The 17,196-nt window shown below is 45.1% G+C and overlaps 1 protein-coding gene across 2 annotated transcripts in view; it reads right to left on the bottom strand.

The window, feature by feature from the left end:
• Positions 1-17,196, bottom strand: part of LOC144509096 (circularly permutated Ras protein 1-like) — a 128,697-nt gene that overhangs the window by 34,762 nt on the left and 76,739 nt on the right. For both annotated transcript variants that reach the window (XM_078237441.1, XM_078237442.1), the window contains 3 exons: positions 12,512-12,639; positions 2,916-3,000; positions 593-699 (listed from right to left, as the gene is read on the bottom strand). In XM_078237441.1, the coding sequence (XP_078093567.1) occupies positions 593-699; positions 2,916-3,000; positions 12,512-12,639 (320 nt within the window). The remainder of the gene's footprint in view (positions 1-592; positions 700-2,915; positions 3,001-12,511; positions 12,640-17,196) is intronic.

Below are 17,196 nucleotides of genomic sequence, written 5' to 3'. Positions count from 1 at the left end.
GCACAAGCTTGGAAGGCCGAAGGGCCTGTTCCTGTGCTGTATTTTTCTTTGTTCTCTCTGTATAATTAATGACTCAAACTTGCAAATGTGTACCACACTTCAGGCCAGGTGTACCACACTTCAGGCCAGGTGTACCACACTTCAGGCCGGTTCTCTTTCACTTGTCATAGAATCATAGAAACCCTACAGTGCAGAAGGAGGCCATTCGGCCCATCGAGTCTGCACCGACCACAATCCCACCCAGGCCCGACCCCCACATATTTTACCCGCTAATCCCACTAACCTACGCATCTCAGGACTCTAAGGGGCAATTTTTAACCTGGCCAATCAACCTAACCCGCATATCTTTGGACTGTGGGAGGAAACCGGAGCACCCGGAGGAAACCCACGCAGACACGGGGAGAATGTGCAAACTCCACACAGACAGTGACCCAAGGCGGGAATCGAACCCAGGTCCCTGGAGCTGTGAAGCAGCTGTGCTAACCACTGTGCTACCGTGCCGTTACTTGTGTCAAAACAAAAGTAACAGATGAGGGAATTGACCGATATCAATAAGAATGACAAAACCATCCTATTCATCATTAGGACTTACAGGCTGTCGTCAACAATGAAGGTGGTGGTGACGTTCGTAGCAACGATATCATCTTCTAAAATTAGCTGAAATTCATTGTATAAATTAGCAGGGTTGGTGATGTTGACCTGAGATTGAGAAAATAATGCAAAAGAAAATAATTAAATTACTGAACTTTTACACTTCCTTTCTCAGTTTTTTCCCTTTCACTCAAACATCTCTTTCCTCCAGACCAAACTGTGGACTCTCCCTTGATTTCCCTTCTCTCCTTTGTGATTGGAACTTATGGGTACATGGGCATAAATACACCTTCCTCTGTGGACACCACCACTGTTAGATTATCTCAGTGCCTCGAATTGGCTCCAGAAGGCATGATTCTTAATGAATACTTTGAGTTTGTTTTCACAAAGAGACGGATGATGCAGACTTTGCTGTTAAGGAGCATCAGTGTAAAATAATGGCTAGAAAATCATACATAGAGCAGAAATATTAAAGTATTTATCATCTTTGAAGGAAATAAATCACCAAGCAAGATGAAATGTATCCCAGATTTCTAAGAAAAAGAAACGAAGGAAAAAACAAAGTCTGAGTGTTTCATTTATCAATCCTTGTTGGCTCCAGCGTAGTGCCAGAAGTCTGGAGGACTGCTAACCGTGTGCCATTGTTTATAAAGGATTGAAGGGATAAATCAGGTTGTAAATGGGTGATCAGACCAACCTCACTGATCTAACAATGGTAGAAAATTCTGTGGGACAGAATTAATCGTTATTTAGAAAGGCATGGATTATTCAAGAACGGTCAGTATGGATTTGTTTAAGGAGAAGGCATATCTGACTCACTTAACTGATGTTTTTGAAGAGTTTACACGGATGGTGAATGAGAGAAGCATATTTGTTAACATAAGAACATAAAAATTGCAACGGGAATGGACAATGGGAGTGGACAACAGGCTCCCTCAAGCTGTTGATCAAGTCTACATGGTTTTTACCAAGGCATTTGACAGGTTCCACTTAGTCAGATATTGAGTCTAAATGATCTAAGGAAAATATCAAGTTGAATCCAAAATTATCTCAGTGAGTAAAAGACCTATGAGTATTTTTGTTCCTGGTAGGTTGTTTCCAATGGGGTTCTGCAAGCTTCAGTACTGGTTCCCTTGCTTTTCATTGTACAGATTAATGATTTAAGATTAAAATGTAAAGGGCATGACTAAGAAGATCACAGATGATTCAAAACTTGGCCAAATGGTTGATAGTGAATGCAGTAGAATACTGGAAAATATCAATACATTGATCAGTGACAGAAAATAGTAGCGGGAATCTTGAGAAGTGTGAGGTAATAGCTTTGGGGAGAATAGATGAGATGAGGAGATGCGCAATAAATGGTAGGACACTAAGAAAGATCAGAAACACCTATAATTGCATGTCTAAAGATATTTGAAGGTAATAGAACAGTTAGATTAGGTGGTTAAGAAGGCATATAGAACACTTTCCATAAATAGCCGAGATGTGTGAGGGTATACTAGAACTGTATAGTTTTAGGAACATTTTAGCGGTTATTGGATAGGCACATGGAGCACACCAGGATGATAGGGAGTGGGATAGCTTGATCTTGGTTTCAGATAAAGCTCGGCACAACATCGTGGGCCGAAGGGCCTGTTCTGTGCTGTACTGTTCTATGTTCTATGTATAAAACATTGGTTGGATCACAGATAGCACACTGTATAGATCTAGTCACCTCATTATAGGAAGGGCATAGCTTCATTAGCAAGGACACAGAGGAGGTTTACAAGGGGTATTATGAGGAGTGAAGAATCTTAATTGAGGAAAGATTAGGTGGGCTGAAACTGTTTTCTTTGGAACAAAAGATTTTTTTTGAAAGGCATAAATGGGGCCTAGATAGAGTGCATTGGAAGGACTCTTTCATTTAGCAGAGAGCAAGGTCAATAATGTGGGGGCAGAGACTTAAAGTAAGACAGAAGGATTAGAGAACAGTTCGGAAGAAATTATTTCAGCCAAATGGTGTTGCAGGATCTGTAACTCCTGCTTCAAAGGGTGGCAGAGGCAGAAACAGTCATTGCATTAAAACAATATTTGGATAAGCTAGTGAAATGCTATAACCTCTGTAGGTTACAGATCAAGGTTTTGAAAGTAGAATTAGGCTGAATGGCTTATGTTCTGCTGGTAGAGACAGAATTGATCAAATGGTCTTATGTGCTGCACATTTTCTATATTTCCAAGTTTTTGTTTCTATCCTGAACTTCAGGTCAAGTGACTAGGAGCCACCCAAAGCCTCCAATCCCTAGCTTCTACTTTTCAAAAGCCATCTCACATTCTGCTTTTCTCACCTTTCCTCCAGTTTTATCTGCCAGTTGTCCAAGTTCTGGTAATCTGCAGTCAGTGCCTTCAATAGTCAAGACGGAGACAATCACCCTGCCAGGGATGATTAAATGGAATTGTTAAAATCTCCTTAGGAGACATTGCACCCGGTCATAGGAACCCAGGAGCAGGTGGAGGCCCATTTAACTGCTCAAGCCGGTTCCGTCATTCAATGAGATCTTGGCGGACAAGCAATCTAATACCATAAAATAACAAAAATTTATCAACCTCAGACTTAAAGAACAAAGAACAATACAGTACAGGAACAGGCCCTTCGGCCCTCCAAGCCCGCGCTGCTCCGTGGTCCAAACTAGACCATTCTTTTGTATCCCTCCATTCCCACTCTGTTCATGTGGCTATCTAGATAAGTCTTAAACGTTCCCAGTGTGTCCGCCTCCACCACCTTGCCCGGCAGCGCATTCCAGGCCCCCACCACCCTCTGTGTAAAATACGTCCTTCTGATATCCATGTTAAACCTCCCCCCCCCCACACCTTGAACCTATCACCCCTCGTGAACAAAGAACAAAGAACAATACAGCACAGGAACAGGCCCTTCGGCCCTCCAAGCCCGTGCCGCTCCCTGGTCCAAACTAGACCATTCTTTTGCATCCCTCCATTCCCACTCCATTCATGTGGCTATCTAGATAAGTCTTAAACGTTCCCAGTGTGTCCGCCTCCACCACCTTGCCTGGCAGCGCATTCCAGGCCCCCACCACCCTCTGTGTAAAATATGTCCTTCTGATATCTGTGTTAAACCTCCCCCCCTTCACCTTGAACCTATGACCCCTCGTGAACGTCACCACCGGCCTGGGAAAAAGCTTTCCACCATTCACCCTATCTATGCCTTTCATAATTTTATACACCTCTATTAGGTCTCCCCTCATCCTCCGTCTTTCCAGTGAGAACAACCCCAGTTTACCCAATCTCTCCTCATAACTAAGCCCCTCCATACCAGGCAACATCCTGGTAAACCTCCTCTGCACTCTCTCTAAAGCCTCCACGTCCTTCTGGTACTGTGGCGACCAGAACTGGACGCAGTATTCCAAATGCGGCCGAACCAACGTTCTATACATCTGCAACATCAGACCCCAACTTTTATACTCTATGCCCCGTCCTATAAAGGCAAGCATGTCATATGCCTTATTCACCTGTGACGTCACCTTCAAGGATCTGTGGACTTGCACACCCAGGTCCCTCTGCGTATCTACACCCTTTATGGTTCTGCCATTTATCGTATAGCTCCCCCCTACATTAGCTCTACCAAAATGCATCACTTCACATTTATCTGGATTGAACTCCATCTGCTATTTCTTTGCCCAAATTTCCAGCCTATCTATATCCATTTGTAGCCTCTGACAATGTTCCTCACTATCTGCAAGTCCAGCCAATTTCGTGTCGTCTGCAAACTTACTGACCACCCCAGTTACACCTTCTTCCAGATCGTTTATATAAATCACAAACAGCAGAGGTCCCAATACAGAGCCCTGCGGAACACCACTAGTCACAGGCCTCCAGCCGGAAAAAGACCCTTCCACTACCACCCTCTGTCTTCTGTGACCAAGCCAGTTCTCCACCCATCTAGCCACCTCCCCCTTTATCCCATGAAATCCAACCTTTTGCACCAACCTACCATGAGGAACTTTGTCAAATAGTTGGACGACATCCACGGCCCTTCCCTGCCAACCATTCTAGTCACTTCTTCAAAAAACTCCACCAGGTTAGTGAGGCATGACCTCCCTCTCACAAAACCATGCTGACTATCGTTAATGAGTTTATTCCTTTCTAAATGCGCATACATCCTATCTCTAAGGATCCTCTCCAACAACTTCCCGACCACGGACGTCAAGCTCACCGGCCTATAATTACCCGGGTTATCCTTCCTACCCTTCTTAAATAATGGGACCACATTAGCTATCCTCCAATCCTCTGGGACCTCACCTGTGTCCAGTGACGAGACAAAGATTTGCGTCAGAGGCCCAGCGATTTCATCTCTCGTCTCCCTGAGCAGCCTTGGATAGATTCCATCAGGCCCTGAGGATTTGTCAGTCTTTATATTCTCTAAAAAACCTAACACTTCCTCCCTTGTAATGGAGATTTTCTCTAACGGGTCAACACTCCCCTCCGAGACACGCCCAGTCAACACATCCCTCTCCTTTGTGAATACTGACGCAAAGTATTCATTTAGGATCTCCCCTACTTCTTTGGGCTCTAAGCATAATTCCCCACTTTTGTCCCCGAGAGGTCCGATTTTTTCCCTGACAACCCTTTTGTTCCTAACGTATGAATAAAATGCCTTGGGATTCTCCTTAATCCTGTCTGCCAAGGACATTTCGTGACCCCTTTTTGCCCTTCTCATTCCTTGTTTGAGTTCTTTCCTACTTTCTTTGTATTCCTCCAGAGCTCCCTCCGTTTTTAGCTGCCTGGACCTAACGTATGCCTCTCTTTTCTTTTTGACCAGTCCCTCAATTTCCCTGGTTATCCACGGTTCTCGAATCCTACCCTTCCTCTCCTTCTTTTTTACAGGCACATGCCTATCCTGCAGCCCTAACAACTGTTCCTTAAAAGACTCCCACATGCCAGATGTGGATTTACCCTCAAACAGCCTCTCCCAATCAAAAGCTGCCAATTTCTGCCTAATCCCACTAAAGTTAGCCTTCCACCAATCCAACACCTTACCCTTGGGACACCACTCATCCTTTTCCATCACTATCCTAAAGCTAACAGAATTGTGGTCACTATTTGCCACATGTTCCCCTACCGAAACTTTGAAGACCTGACCGGGCTCATTCCCCAGTACTACGTCCAGTATAGCCCCCTCTCTAGTCGGGCTATCTACATATTGTCCCAAAGAACCTTCCTGTACGCATTTTACAAATCCTCCCCATTCAGAGTCCCAGCTCTAAGCGATTTCCAGTCTATACCAGGGAAATTGAAGTCTCCCACTACAACAACCCTATTTTTCCTGCACCTATCCAGTATCTCCTGACATATCCGTTCTTCCACTTCCCTTGGGCTGTTGGGGGGCCTGTAGTATACCCCCAACATAGTGACTGCGCCCTTCCTGTTTCTGAGCTTCACCCACAGTGACTCATTACACGACCCCTCTGAATTGTCCTCCCTCTGCACCGCTGTAATATGCTCTCTAACTAATACTGCTACTCCCCCACCTCTTTTGGCCCCTCCTCTGTCTCGCCTAAAACACTTGTACCCCGGAATATTCAGCTGCCAGTCCTGTCCCTCTTTCAACCAAGTCTCTGTCACCGCAACCACATCCAAATTCCTCGTAAGCATTAAAGCCCTAAGTTCGTCTGTCTTACCAGCTACGCTCCTTGCATTGAAGTAGATGCACTCCAGACCTCCAGGCCCAGTGAGGTCATCCTCCCCCAGAGTGCTCTTCTTCTTTGCCAGCCTTGTCCTGGCCCCAAGCTCGTCCCCAGCCTCTACACTTGTAGACCTAATATTTTGATCCCCACCCCCCTGGCATATTAGTTTAAACCCCCCCGAACTACACTAGCAAAACTCCCAGCCAGGATATTCGTGCCCTTCCAATTTAGTTGTGACCCGTCCTTCTTGTACAGGTGCCATCCTCTCTTGAAAACTTCCCAATGATCCAGGAAAATGAAGCCCTCCCTCCTGGACCAGTCCTTTAGCCAAGCGTTCAATTGTACTAACTCCCTATTCCTAGCCTCACTGGCACGAGGCATTGGGAGCAGCCCAGAGATGGCCACCCTGGAGGCCCTACTTTTTAGCCTATTTCCCAACTCCCTGAATTGCTCTCGTAGGATCCCCCTGCTCTTCCTATCTACGTCATTTGCACCAATGTGTACAACGACATCCGTTTCTTTATCTTCCCCTTTTAATATGCCTCCTATCCGCTCGGAGACATCCAGTACCCCAGCACCAGGTAGGCAGACTACCATCCTGGAGTCCCGTTCGCACCCACAGAATCGCCTGTCCGTGCCTCTAACCGACGCATCCCCCACCACTATTGCTCTCCTAATTCCTCTCTTTCCTTTCCGGGCCACAGAGCCTGACTCTGTGCCAGTGACCTGGTCACTGTGGCTTACCCCTGGAGAGTCATCCTCCTCCACACTGTGAAAAACAGATAAGAATGTTGCTTCTGCAGGAGAATCACAAGACGACTGATAATCATAGAAACCCTACAGTGCAGAAGGAGGCCATTCGGCCCATCGAGTCTGCACCGACCACAATCCCACCCAGGCCCTACCCCCACATATTTACCCGCTAATCCCTCTAACCTACGCATCTCAGGACTCTAAGGGGCAATTTTTAACCTGGCCAATCAACCTAACCCGCACATCTTTGGACTGTGGGAGGAAACCGGAGCACCCGGAGGAAACCCACGCAGACACGAGGAGAATGTGCAAACTCCACACAGACAGTGACCCGAGCCGGGAATCGAACCCGGGACCCTGGAGCTGTGAAGCAGCAGTGCTAACCACTGTGCTACCGTGCCGCCCTAAGGTATGGACAGACTGAATTCTGTTGAACAAGGACAGGGCTAAACTGGCTGAACCGAGTGCTGCAGCTTGTCACATACACTGGGCGTTCACACAAAAAGTGGCGCGAAAATGGGAGATAAGGATGGGAGGGAACAACCAAATAAGGGACAAAGTAAATATGAACGGGGGCTGAAAGACTGAGTAGCAGGGGCAGTAAACAAAGGCGGAGTAAACCTAGGGCTTATGATAGGTGGTATCCGATAACAAGACCACCAATTGTGGGGAGGGGAGGGATTGAGAGACACAAAGGAAATGTATAAAAATATATGAGATATACTCCAAGTGTGTGCCTACTTGCTGGTCACCCGCTCTTGCAAGAACGTTTAAATAAAAGTGTTTGCTACTTCAGAATTGGACTTGGAGTAAATTATTTGCAAAGTGAGCTTCGTTTCTCACAACACGATCCAAAACAATATACTTGTTTTGGAGGGGGACAACCACAGGTGACTCCTCCACTAATTGCTCACTAAGAGCCGAGCCCTTCCTGCTATGAGAGACAACCACTGGGATACTCTCTCATACGTTACCCTTCTGACCTTTACTCCTCCTAACTGTGACCCACGTGTCTTCCTCCCGATGCCCCGGTGTAACTAGTTGCCTATAACTCATGTCTATTAGTCTCTCATTCTCCCTGACTAGACTAAGATCAGCAATCTGCAGCTTCAGTTCCCTGACGCGGTCCCTCAGGAGCTGCAGTTCCACGCACCTGGCGCAAATGTGGTCCTCCGGGAGGCTAGGTGTTTCCAGGAACTCCCACATCCCACACCGGAAGCAACAAACTGGCCTATCACTCATAGTTACCCTTTTCCTTCATAGGTTTGGATAAAAATTACTTCCCCTGCTTCGCCCTTTCCGCCTAAGCCCTGTGAGCTAAAGCCCTTACAGTTCACACTCTGCTTCCCCACTCACTCCGCTGCCCGCTCCTGACGCTGCCCGCTGTATACTGCGGCCTCCCTTTTAACTTCGCGCGCTTAAATTAAAAAAAACTACTAAAATGTCCACCCACGTGACCCCGCGCCCGGTCTACTTTTGGTTTAAACTTAAACTTTTAAATCACTACAACCCCGCGAAAAAATAATTAATTAAAGTCGCTCCCTTACCCTTTTTTACTGCATCCACCAAACACTCCTCTCTCTCTTGCTCCGGATGAACAATTAAAACTTACATTAAAACTTACAACTGAATAAAAATCAATTGCCATTTGCAGAAGAAAGTTCCAAACTTATACCGCTCATTGTATTCAGCAGTATTTCCGTCTGCTCAAATTTTTAGACTATGCTCCCTAGTCTTCGACTCCCCAACTGGTAGAAATTATTTCCTTCCACCTATCCTTCTGTTTCCCTTAATATTTTGAAAACTTTGAGCAAATCACTCCTTAATCTCCTAAAGTCCAGAGAATACAAACCTTGTTAGTTCCATCTCTCTCCATAATTTAACCCTTGAAGCCCAAGCATCTATCTAGTAAATTTACGGAAAACCCTATTTAGACCGCACCTGCAGTACCGTGAGCCATTCTGGGCACCATACCTCAGGAAAGATGTCTTAAGTGTTTTCTATATCTGAAGAATGACTTCTATCCCTTGTATTCTACTCCTCTAGATATCATGGCCAGCATTCCAATAATCTTTTTGATTATTTTCTGGAGCCTGTTCATGACATTTTAACGATCTATGTACTTGGACTCCCAATATCTGGGCAGCACGGTAACGCAGTGGTTAGCACTGCTGCCTCACAGAGCTAGGGATGCAGGTTCACTTCTGGCCTCGGGTCACGGACTGTGGGGAGTCTGCACGTCCTCCCCGTGTCTGTGTGGGTTTCTTTCTGGTGCTCCGGTTTCCTCCCACAGTCCAAAGATGTGCGGGTTAGGTTGATTAGCCATGCCAAACTGACTTTTGTGTCAGGGGATTAGCAAGGTAAATATGTGGGATTACAGGAATAGGGCCTGGGTGGGATTGTGGTTGGTGCAGACAGGTGGTATGGATGCCTGGCAGACATGGTTGGTGAGTGTGAACTGGAATGTGATGAGGAGAGTAACTGCAGGGGAGATGAGAAGGCATGTGGGAGAGCGAGTGGTGGGGCCCCATGAGGTGGCAGTGAGTAAATTCCCACTGAACGTGTGATATGTGCGCGAGTCGGAGAGTAGACAGATGAGAGGAGTTACTTATCCTGGCTGCACGGAGATGGTCATTACCTTTTCCCTGCCTTGGGAGGTCTGTCTTCCTTTGCACGCCACTAGTGCTGACCAGTGCTGCCACTGCCTCTAAAGCAGGGTTCGTGAGCTTACGGGATGTTCTCTGGCCCATTTGAGGGTTATGCCTCTCCTCCACCACATCCAGCAGCCTGCTCAGAGCTCCCTCTGAGAACCTCTGCACCAGCAGCTGGCTCAGAGCTCCCTCTGAGAACCTCCACATCCAGCAGTCTGCTCAGAGCTCCCTCTGAGAACCTCTGCACCAACAGCTGGCTCAGAGCTCCCTCTGAGAACCTCCACATCCAGCAGTCTGCTCAGAGCTCCCTCTGAGAACCTCTGCACCAGCAGCTGGCTCAGAGCTCCCTCTGAGAACCTCCACATCCAGCACTCTGCTCAGAGCTCCCTCTGAGAAGCTCCGCACCAGCAGCTGGCTCAGAGCTCCCTCTGAGAACCTCCACATCCAGCACTCTGCTCAGAGCTCCCTCTGAGAAGCTCCGCACCAGCAGCTGGCTCAGAGCTCCCTCTGAGAACCTCCACATCCAGCACTCTGCTCAGAGCTCCCTCTGAGAAGCTCCGCACCAGCAGCTGGCTCAGAGCTCTCTCTGAGAGCCTCCGCACCAGCAGCCTGCTCAAAGCTCCCTCTGAGAGCCTCTGCAGCAGCTTCCTTGCTGCCATCCTTCTGGCTCGACTTTGAAAAAAACACAAGGGAGGTGTTTAAATGCAGCTTCGCACTGCCCTCCCCCCCTCCCCCTCCCCCACCACATCATTGAAATGCTCAGCTGATCCCCGGGTGGGCAAATCAGAGCCATCTCACCACGGGTGTGGCGTGAATCTTGTGGATTTCTTTTTTTAAATGCCTAAAATAATGGTGTGAAATCGCAACAGTCCCAGTTCAAAACGACACTTAGCCAAAATAATGGAATATTCCACCCAATATTTTACCATCATTGTCTTATATGCACCCAATATTTGCAGTTATACCTTTTCTTCTATCTGCCAATGATTTCACCCTCTGATGTGTAACTTTCATTTTGTGATTTACTTCCATCTCGAATACTTTATCACATCTCATTTTACTCTTCTCTTGCCTGATGCATTCTTCATTTTCGTTTCAACGTCACAAACTCAGTTGCTTCTTTTCTATCAGCGCTGCTGCAATCTCATTTCTCATCCACTCCTTGTCTCATTTTCTTTTCTGTTTTGGTCATTCTTCCTTTGCAACATGTTGTATATTCTCTTTCACATTTCTCCATTTGTTTCCTGTTTCTGAGATCTCTGTTTATTCTGTTTACTCATCCAGAGATCTTCATGCTTGCTTTTTACTTTAAGAGTGACTGCCTCTCTGATGTTCTCATCCTACAATAGGTCAACGTCAAAATGGTCACGCCTTTTCTTTTTTGATATTTTCCGTTTCAAATTAATTTTTGTCACAAGGTGACAATGATTGGAATATGTATCCCTATCTGCATGAACATGAATTTTCTTTATACTGCTTCTAAACACCATCATATAATCGATTTTATTTCTATGCCATTGCCTAGAACTCCCCAAGTGGAGAGTCTACTTTTTGGCTGCTTAAAGATGTTTGCCACCATCAAAACTGCATCAGTCTCTCTTCACTTTCACTTCTCAATCCAAGGCCATAATGACTGTTGTAAATTGCTGATGTCCCTTCACCAAGTTTCATATTTAAGTCACCCATTATTATTATACCTGTAAGTTTGATTTGATCATTATGCTTCAGAATGTCACCATAAAATCCATCTGTTTCCTGCTCACTCTGATCTTCCGTTGGGGAATAAACTTGTTCAACAACCCGCTTAAATTGAATTTCCTTCATTCTGAATCCTGATCACTCTTTCTCAGATTGCCCAGTAAGCTTGAAATGATCTCTTGTATCCTTTCTTTACAAGAATACCTACTCCATTCCTCTGCTTCCCACCTGCTGAAAAATAAAGCACGTGATTCTTCTTTTCCATCTAACCAAATTGTAACTTACTTCTACAAATCCTAGTAAACCAATGCATTCTCTATCCACTACCTGCATAAAGCTTTACCTGATATAAAATCCTTACATTCCGTGCTCCCTTTTCCATCGAGTATAATGGGCTCAAAAACTGACCTCTCGTGGGTTTAGGTCAAATTTGTTGTAATGTTTTGTTACTCCGGCCAGTAGGGAATGTATAATCCTTTGGAACGGAAGAAGAGTCAGTTTTTGACAAAGAGTCATCTGGACTCGAAACGTCAGCTCTTTCTCCTCTCCTTACAGATGCTGCCAGACCTGCTGAGATTTTCCAGCATTTTCTCTTTTGGTTTCAGATTCTAGCATCCACAGTAATTTGCTTTTATGAAGAAGAATCATACGGACTCAACAGGTTAACTCTATTCATCTCTCCACAGATGCTGCCAAACCTGTTGAATTTTTCCAGCACTTTCTGTTTTTATTTCATTAATTTTCTACCCTGGCATGATGCCCTGATGTAGCAGGAACATGATTTGAATTATATTTTGAATCCTGCTGTTATAAACTGGACCCGAAACAATGCTGCATCATAATGTTCCTTTATTGTTTCAATTGGCACATTCCCATCAATACCCTGTCTAAGCTAACCCAACTGGCAGCACCTTTTGGGACTGCCCTGGTTCATAAGATTCAGCTCCTGAGGCACCAAAGGACGCTTATAGTTTCTAACTTACAATGCACCTACCTCAGCAATGGTTAGTGACTTTCTGTGACAAAGCAGGTGGGATAAGAAGTTTATTAAATGACTACATGAACCTGTAATTCTGCAGATACTGTGACAGGCTCCATTGTTCCATTCTGTTACCATGTCACAATGTAAACAGCACTTACCCCTGTGTCATTGCATATTCTGCAAGCTGATTGTAGAAAAACTTTGAGGAATGATAAATCTTATCATTCTTAATGTCCTCCAGATTTCCCAGGATGGTATTAGCTCGCCCATCTGTACAAATTATAACCTGAAAAATACACAAAATATCTAAATTTGTTGAATTCTCCGTAAATCATCTTAAACTTAGCTGCTAATATGATATAAAGTCCATATCACTGCTACAGTAACAGAAAATCTCTCCTCGTAATAGACACACCAATATTAAAACTCATGCAACTGTCTGGATGCAATTCTCCCATCCTGACCATGGCAGGTATGGTGGAGGGCGCGAGTGGAGAATCCAGCGGGAGCTAAAAAGTTGGAAACCTGCTGGCCGAAAATCAGGTTGCAATTAGTCCGATGGCCGGTTAATGGCAGGTTGTGTGGACACCAGCTGCATTTATTTGCAAGTCAAGAATGCTCATTAAAACAGCTCGACACTGACATTTAGTCAAGTCTTCCAATCTTGCATCACACCAGCTTGAAATTAGTCAGTCTAAACCCAATTACTGAAGCATGGCGTGCACCCAGCTCCACACATCAGTGTCTATCTGGACAGGACTGTGCTGCGGGATTCATGCAGCCACCACAACAAAGGTCCAAAGTTCCACTGGAGCCGGAGTGTAAGGTGAGGCCTGGGGAAGGTGGAATGGGAGGGTAGCCGAACAAAAATGATGGGGGCAATGTGGAAGGAGCACTGTGCAAGGAGGAGGACTCACAATGACAGGCAGAGGAGCAAGGCGGTGATTGAAGAATGTTATAGTTCAGGTCAGAAACTCCAAAGTTTTCTATAAAGTCAGCCTGAATGATGGGTTTTGCATTTTGAATTTGGCCAGGATAAGCATGAAATGTGCTTCAGGTATGATTCAAATAACCCACGAGGGAGCTTTTATCAAACAAAGTTGATTTAAGAATATAGTCAACATGTATAGTAAGAAAATTAGCAAGAACTTTTATCAATTACAAACAAGAAACAAAACAACCACTATAATGTATAACCCTTAACAAATACATTTAATGTATTCCAATCAAACCAATCCCTTGGACAAAAGGATTAAAACCTTTTCACAGGTTTAACACAGCAATGACTAATACTCATGCGATACTGGAACTGAGTCCTTTAGATGAAGTGTGCAGTCCTCTTGAAACACTCAGAACGGTTTGAAGTCAGAACAGCTTCCCAAAACACCAGGGACTCTAGGCAAACCACCAACAGCTGATTCCCCCCTTCATAAAGGCAAGAGCTTGCTTTCAGCTAACCAGCAGAACTTCCAAACCCAGGGAGAGAGAGAGAGACTTCTTTTCAGTTTGATGTCCCTTCTAAAACTAAAACTCAAGCCTGCAGCTCCAAACTGAAAATGAAAAAAACTCCTCTAGCCTGACCTGCCAACCAGTTTTTCTCCTAACAATTCTAGCAGAGTCATAAACATCCCAGTGAAAATAAACAAACCCTCCTTTAAGCAGCAATAAAAAGGCTCTCGTAGACAGACCGGCAACATCGAGAAAGACAAACTGAAAAAGTTTGCTTACAACTGCAGAGTACATAATTTAAAAAAAAACACTTCCTAAATATATTCTAACGTCACAAGAAGACCAACAATGGAAGGCTGAGGGACTATCAAGGGGAGGAGATCCTCTCAGACAATGTCCATCTCCAAACAGAGAATCAAACCATCTCCCCATGACATTCAATAACATCACCATCGCGGAATCCCCCACTATCAACGTCCTGGGGGTTACCATTGACCAGAAACTGAACTAGACTAGCCATATAAATACTATGCCCACCAGAGCAGGTCAGAGGCTTGGAATCCTGTAGCAAGTAGCTCACCTCCTGAGCCACCAATGCCTGTCCACCATCTACAAGTCAGAAGTGTGATGAAATACTCTCCACTTGCCTGGATGAGTGCAACTCCAATAACACTCAAGGAACTCAACACCATCCAGGACAAAGCAGCCCCACTTGATTGCTTCCCTTCCACACACATTCAATCCCTCCACCAGCGATAAACAGTGGCAGCCGTGTGTAGAATCTACAAGATGCATTGCAAGAACTCACCAAGGCTCCCTAGACAGCACCTTTCAAACCCAAGACCATAACCATCTACAAGGACAAGAGCAGCACTTACCCGGGAATTCCATCACCAGAGGTTTCCCTCCAAGTCGTCCTGACTTGGAAATATATTCCATTCCTTCACTGTCACTGGGTCAAAATCTTGGAATTCCCTCCCAAAAAGCAATATGAGTGTACCTACACTTCAGGGACTGCAGTGATTCAAGAAGTTAGTTCACCACTACCTTCTGAAGGGCAACTCGGATTGGTAATAAACACAAGTCTAGTCAGCAATGCCCACATCCCATAAAATGATTTTTAAAAAAGGGTGGCTGGACCCTGACAAAGTTAAAGTTTATTTATTAGTCACAAGTAAGGCTTACATTAACACTGCAATGAGGTTACTGTGAAATGCCCCTACTCACCACAGTCCGGCACCTGTTTGGGTCAACGCACCCTAACCAGGCTGCATGAAGAGCTCACAAAGAAGGAGGTCAAAGGGAAACCACATCCTTTACTGGAAGGGGATACACAAAGACTCCAGATATGCTGGGTAAAGGTCCAAGTGGAGTTTGATGGGCTCAGTGGAGGGTGGTTGAATCAAAGAAGAGGCTCCTTCTTGAAGTCATGATCTAACTTAGTCGGGATTAAGTCAAGCATGTTCTTCTACAATGATGATTCATTTTTAGACATTTGTTCATGGCATGTGGGCACTGCTGGCTAGGCCAACATTTATTGCCAATCCTAAATTGTTTTTGAGAAGGTGGTGATGCGCTGACTTCTTGCAATCCGTGTGTTGAAAGAGCAGCTACAGTGCTGTTAGAGGGGGGGAGTTCCAGGATTTTGACTCACTGACAGTGAAGGAATGGCTATTGTAATTCCAAGTCAAGATGGTGAGTGGAGAGTAGCAGGTGGTGGTGTTCCCATGTGTCTGCTTCCTAGGTTCATGACCTTCTCGGGTTTAGAAGGTGGTATCAAAGGAGCCTTGATGAGTTACTAAATTACATCTTGTAGATGGTACACACTACTGATACTGTTCATCGATGGTAAAGGGAATGGACCCTGAAGGTGGTGGCTAGAATACCAACAAGCGGCAACTTTATTGTGGATGGTGTTGAGCTTCTTGAGTGTTGGAGTTGCATTCATCCAGGTAAGTGGAGAATATTCCATCACATTCCAAACTTGTGCTTTGTAAATGGTGGACAGACCTGGGGCGGTGGGGAGTGGTCAGCAAGTTAATCTTCACAGATCTCCCAGCCTCTGACCTGCTCTTGAAGCTATAGTATTTATATGTCTGCTCCAGTTCAGTTACTGGTCAATGATAACCCCAGGATGTTGAACGTGGGAGATTAAATGATGGTAATGCCATTGAATGTCAAGAGTAGGTGGTTAGATTTTCTCTTGAAAAAGGTTATTGCCTGGCACTTATGTTGCACGAATGTTTCTTGCCACTTTTCAGCCCAAGGTAGAATATTCCATGTCTTGCTGCACATAGACGGACTGCTTCAGTATCTGAGGAGTCATGAATGGCGTTGAACATTGTGTAGTCATCTGTTAACATCCTCACTTCTGACTTTGTGATGGAGGAAAGGTCATTGATGGAGCAGCTGAGGATTGTTGGACTGGGGAATTCTTACAGCGATGTCCCGGGACTGAGGTGATTGACTTCCAGTAATCAAAAGCATCTTCCTTTGAGCTAGGTATGACTGCAACACTGGAGCATTTTCCCCTAATTCCCAATTACTTCAGTTTTGTTAGGGCTCCTTGATGCTACACTTGGTTAAATGAGGCCTTGATATCAAGGGCATTCACTCTCATCTCACCTCTTGACTTCAGCTCTTTTGTCCATGTTTGAATCAAGGTTATCATGAGGCCAGGAGCTGAGTGGCCGTGAGCAGGTTATTGCGAAGCATGTGATGCTTGATAGACATGATGTGGAGATGTCACACTATTTGTAACCCCCACAGTTTGCCTGGACCTGCAGAGTTTCACTGGCTGTCTTGTCTGGAGACAATACATATCTTTTTAGCCTGTCTTGATGCTCTCTCCACTCACATTGTTTGTTTCTTAAAGACTTGATTAGCTCTAAGTATTCGCATTCCAACCATTATTCATGTAAATTGAGTCTGTGTCTTTATATGCCCTGTTTGTGAACAGAATTCCCACTCACCTGAAGAAGGGGCTTGGAGCTCCGAAAGCTTGTGTGGCTTTTGCTACCAAATAAACCTGTTGGACTTTAACCTGGTGTTGTTAAACTTCTTACTATGCTTGATAGAACCATAGAAAGGTGCAGAAAGATGCCATCCAGACCATTGTGCCTACACTGGCCAAAAAAAAGAGTAAAAATAAACTAGCCACACATTAGAATTCCACTTCCCAGCACCTAGTCTGTAGCCTTGCAGTTTACAGCATTTCAGATCCAGGGACCTTTTTAAAGAGTTGAACATTTCAGCTTCAACCACCAATTTAAAAGTAATTCCCAGATACAAGACTCACAGTGAGACAGGAGCGGTCACTGGGCGTTGCATTGCGCTGTCGAGATGAGATCCCGCTGCTTTGACAGGTCCAGTGGGGTCTTTGAATATAGCCTGT

The sequence above is a fragment of the Mustelus asterias genome, chromosome 21 (genome assembly GCF_964213995.1).
Source record: "Mustelus asterias chromosome 21, sMusAst1.hap1.1, whole genome shotgun sequence".
NCBI classification, from domain to species: Eukaryota; Metazoa; Chordata; class Chondrichthyes; order Carcharhiniformes; family Triakidae; genus Mustelus; species Mustelus asterias.
The sequence above is the reverse complement of the archived record's forward strand: the minus strand, read 5'-3'. Positions and strand labels throughout refer to the sequence as shown.